Below are 5190 nucleotides of genomic sequence, written 5' to 3'. Positions count from 1 at the left end.
CAAGAACAAGAACAACTGGGTCCAGTTCTGATCCTGAATCACATACACTTCTGGACCCTTGGGAGTAATCACTTACTAGTTAGTTTAGAAAACTAATGATGTTTGTCACCAGGCACAATTTGTATGTAATTTTAAACCAGGCTAAATGAATTAATGCAAGAAGCATACATGATTTTGATACAACTCTTAAAAACATACTTGTCTCCACTTTAGTTCCTTCACCAAACAGGATCTCTCCACACGTGACCACAGCACAGTAGTAAGTCCCAGTATCAGAGGAGTTCTGTATAGTTTTGGACAGACTGTAGACACAACTTCTATCCTCTTCTTCATCACTGTGAGTATAAATGATGCCTTGGTGAGATTCTCCTGATCCAGATCTGAACCAGTACACACTGTGTTCACCTGGACACTGATCTGTGTTTCCTTTGGTCTTGGAGAGAAGGGAACACTGGAGAGTCACTGAGTCGCCCGGCTGGACCGACTCAGTCTCCGGACTTTGTTTCACATAGACAGCTTTCTGCTGATTACGATCTGCGTGATTCATTAAAAAAGACATCAAAGGAAATTCATGATTTAAATGATTTGCTTGACATAAAAACTTGGCACAAACACTGAAAGTAAAATATGTTTTACCGTTCACAGCCAAGAAGATGCCATGGACGAAACTCTCTGAATATGTCGCTCCATAGTGACAGAAGTATGTTGCTTCGTCCTCTTTGCTGATATTTGTAATGGTAAGAAAATACTGAGCATCCCTTTTTGTAGCTGTGAAACGTGAGTTGTTAAAATGTTTACTAATAGTTAATTTGCCAATAATTTCAGCAACGACATGTTGGATCGTATATCCAAGAGGCTGCTTGTACCAGTAAAAGAATTTGCTTCTTGTCTCAGAAACTGGACACTCCAAAGTTACATTTCTACCAACTTCAACCACAGTCAAAGAGATCTGGTGAGGAATCTCTGCAGTTTCAATCACGTCTGAAGAAAAAACAGATAAACAGTAAGAGTTTAAACACGAGAGAACAAAGACAATAAATAATGTAAATGCTTCCCGTTAGATTATTACAGTACAGTACATGGTCTCATACTAGTTAAGAATTGCACTTACACATGGTACTAAGTAGAATCAAAACAGCCAGTCTTCTGATCATTGTGGTGCAGCAGCTTTCTCTTACACCACTGATGTCTTACCACCCAAATGGAAGATGTAGTCAGTTGACCAAGGTTTACAAAGCAGAAATCGTAGTGATTGGCTGAAAGTTAGAAAATGACCTTCCCCCTTCATTTAGCAAACCTGTGATCCATTTTCATTTGATAGGAAATCTATGTTCTAGGTTGTTGTTTTTTCAAAAGCTGGTGTTTTTTATTGTTTCTGTGATAACCTTTTTTGTATTTTGTGCTTAGTTAAGAACAAGCACTGGAAGTCTTTAGAGTCCGGATCAGGCCGAATTTTTCTGTCCGAGCCCGGCCCGCGTCCGACACCGTTAAAATCTCATTTTGTTCTCATACTAATGACACATGTAGGCATACGTTTGTTTGTGTGGAAAGCTTTTATTAAGCAACTGTAGGAAGGCATTCGGAAATGTCAACAGATGAGCACATCAGCGCACACGGGGGAACAAGCTCACGTTAATAAGCTGTTAAAATGTTCAATGTGTTAACCTTCACTGCTTGCTTCGTTTCCAACCGTGATCAGAAAACCAGGGGAGACTCGGTAACTCGGCTGTTATAACATGAATAACCCTGCTCCGGTCGCATTTACACGTCTGCTCCTCTTTCTCTATCTCTCTTCTGACCAGCTTCCACATAGACACATACATACACAGACACAGCTCTCTTAAAGGAGCTCATGTGTCTGTGTCTCATGTGTCTCATGTGCACCATTTTACAACAAATGTCTTGGCAAATGGCTGATGTGACCGAGCCCGGCCCGAACCTGACCATAATTTCGAAATATCTGTCCGAACCCGGCACGGCCCGTCGGGCTCGGGTCGGGTATCCATGCCTTAGAAGTCTTTAAGCAAAATCGGTCTTACTGACACACAGTATGTATGTATTTAGAGGTCGCAATCAACTGTGGGCCTAAAAAGTGAAGCAAATGCAAAAGTGCCTGAAACCTGCATTCTATTTAATGGCCAGCAGGGGGCGACTCTACTGGTTGCAAAAAGTCTGATTATATAGAAGTCATAATTGAAATGCCCCTACTTCTCACTAGATGTATTACCTCAGTTAACATTTTCCTTATGAGTTCATGGCCTCAATCACTAAGCCATCTTTAATACAGCATGATGTTCCTTTTGTAAATTTTGATTCCCATTTACAGTAAAATAGACGATAAAGCACGGTATGTTTTAGGTTGTGGCTCCCTTGTGATAGACAAGTTGCTACCACGGCGATATCCTCGGGTGTCAGTCAGATCCACCCGTCGCTTCTCTCGAACACCTCGGTTCAGTGGCAGCGCAGGACGTACTGCCTGACCACGCCACTGTGTCAAAATGGTGCCGTGAGCTGGCAACAGAGAAACGCACAAAGCTGGTTGAGGCAGATGCCCTCACCTGTTGACATTTACGAATGCCTTCCTACAGTTGCTTAAAAAAAGCGGGCTTTCCACACAAACAAACGTGCATGTGTCTATAGTATGAGAAAAAAATTTGATTTTAACTGTGTCGGGCTCGGGTCGGGCTCGGACATAAATGTCTTAATGCCTGTCGGGCTCTGGTCGGGTTCGGTTACTGCTCTGTCGGACACGGGCCGGGCTCAGACAGAAAAATACGGCCCGATCCTCTATTACTGTACCAATGATCAGAAGTAAATCTGATGATGGTGCATTCAGTTATTATGAGCCTACTCTCTGGAACAAACTGCCTGGTGATATAAGATGTACCACAACTGTGTTGTCTTTTAAAAGCAAGCATGAGAACTCCCTGAGGCCTATGGCTAGCTTGCCTTTATCTCTCTGCCTGTCTCTCTCCTGCCCTCTCTCTCTCTCTCTCTCTCTCTCTCTCTCTCGCTCTCTCTCTCTCTCTCTCTCTCTCTCTCTCTCTCTCTCTCTCTCTCTCTCTCTCTCTCTCTTTGCGTATATGTGTTTATATTGGTGGGTGGGCAGGGGATGACTATATTTTCTATGTGTACGTTCTCATGTCTTTATTTTGTTCATAACTGTTTGTTCACCAAATATACAAGGCTCCCATGATATATTGGCAGTGAACTCCCAGTATTCATATTGCTAACCTAAAACTTTATAGCCTTGCAAGAACTATTGAATGTTGCTGTTTATTGTTCCCAAATGCATCAGTTTTATAAAACATTTTTCACAAAAGGACATTTTTGACTTTTCAGAGCAGGAAAAGTGAAAGTGAAACCAGTAAGATTAAGGATGGGCCCATTTCAGATATGATTGCAATTAAACATGTTATTAATAACACCTGTGTTTAACCAGTCTAAATGTCTGCAGTGAAAAAGGTCTTTATCCACTTTGGTTTCACTCAACATTTTGCCATGTGCACATTTGTGTATCTGTCCACCACAACTTCCCCCAATGGTAGACAGCAGCATAGCTTACAAAAATAAATACGGAGCCTTGTATGTTGTAGACATAATAAGTCTTCCTTTGTTAGAAAATAAACAGTTTAAAAAATATATGTGTCAGTGCACAACTTGCTACTCAAATGACATAAACCCCTCCATTTCTCTGGACTCACGGCACTTTGTAAAGGCCTTCTGCATGTCTGTCGTGAGAACAACAAGCAAAGCCACATGCAACAGCTACACTGACAGACATGAGCTGTGGTGGGCCATTTCTCCACCCTTTGACCAACCATCAAGGCTGTTTACTCAGAACAGACCTGACTTTGGGCTTCAACAGGATGTGTAGTGAGGGAAGAGCTACACGAGGCTTCAGCAGACTAAATTATAGTTTTAGTCGTGTTTGTTAATGTGCTCATTCAAAGTACAAATAATGTCTATCTTTTGTGTGTTTGTAAAGAATAAACTACATGCGATCTTCAACTATCACAGATGCATATTAGTTTAATTTAGTTTTAAATGTGAATTTTTTCATTCACCATTAATTAAAACAGGCTTCAAGTCCATCACTGCATCAAGTGACTTTAGCAAGGCTGTCATTACTTTGGTGGATAAAAGGGCAAATTAACTTAAGATCACAGTTCAAACTCACACAGTTCTTTTGGAAGAAGACCAGGGTGGGACAAGTGAATGATTAGTACCTCCCATTCCCATCTCTGACAGCAACTACCAATGAAAAGTGCCGGTCATATACTGTGACTGTGGCTGTGTGTGTGTGCGTGTGTGCGTGTGTGCGTGTGTGCGTGTGTGCGTGTGTGCGTGTGTGTGTGTGTGTGTTTGTGTGTACCTTTTACCTTCTGCAAAACCATCCACAAGATTCAACTAGTATAATGCTGATTAATGGTGGGTTAGTGACAATATTTGTGTGTAGTTGGTTTCTGAGAGGTACCTGCGCTGATTTAGTTTGAGTGTGACTGTTACTGTTAGATGCAGAAAGTTACACAAAATCTGAGACGGACAGAGGTGAAGGAAGGCCTAGTTATAAGAACAGACAGATTGAGATGCATTAGCAAAATGGACGTTGACGAAATGGACTTAATCTACACAATATGTCACTGATTTGACTAACAACACTAACTCATGCCGATAGCAATTCATATGCCAAATGTTTATTTCAGCCACAATAGTAGCATGGCTCTGTCGGTCAGTCAATTACTGTGGTTCAGACAGAAATATCTCAGCAAATGTTGGATGGATTGCCATAAACGTTTGTAGAGTCAAGGTTTCCATGCGATGTATCCTAATAAGTATTTTGATCTCCTAACTTTTCATTTAGGGCCATCAGCAGGTTGACATAGTTGGTGTTGTGTGTAATGTCTACTGAATGGAGTGCAGTGCAATGCACAGTGATGTAAGAATTACATGGCAGGGGCAGACAGCTCTGTGTCCCACAGTTAAGAAGCCAAACATAAACTGCAGCATCCCCAGCTCATGTCAGTGAACTGCTGTGTAACTTGCCACCACAACTTCCTACAACCATTGTTAAATAAATAAACATTATGAAAAAATGTCAGAGGACAACCACTCAACTAAATAAACTCCTCCCTCTTTCTGTTCTGACAGCACTTTGTAAAGGCCTTCTGCATGTCTGTCGTGAGAACA

At 41.5% G+C, this 5190-nt stretch overlaps 1 protein-coding gene across 1 annotated transcript; it reads right to left on the bottom strand.

Annotated features, from left to right (window-relative positions):
- Nucleotides 1-3: 3 nt before the first annotated feature.
- Nucleotides 4-1293, bottom strand: LOC144514666 (immunoglobulin kappa light chain-like; the record flags this gene model as incomplete). Its single annotated transcript, XM_078245612.1, has 4 exons — nucleotides 1112-1293; nucleotides 637-981; nucleotides 199-534; nucleotides 4-57 (listed from the first exon to the last, which is right to left on the bottom strand). Coding segments are annotated over exons 1-4 (778 nt in total), but the record flags the coding sequence as incomplete, so codon positions are not given.
- Between the last annotated feature and the right edge of the window lie 3897 nt (nucleotides 1294-5190).

This window comes from Sander vitreus, unplaced genomic scaffold (genome assembly GCF_031162955.1).
Source record: "Sander vitreus isolate 19-12246 unplaced genomic scaffold, sanVit1 ctg657_0, whole genome shotgun sequence".
Taxonomy (NCBI): domain Eukaryota; kingdom Metazoa; phylum Chordata; class Actinopteri; order Perciformes; family Percidae; genus Sander; species Sander vitreus.
This window is presented reverse-complemented; position numbering and strand designations above follow the sequence as displayed.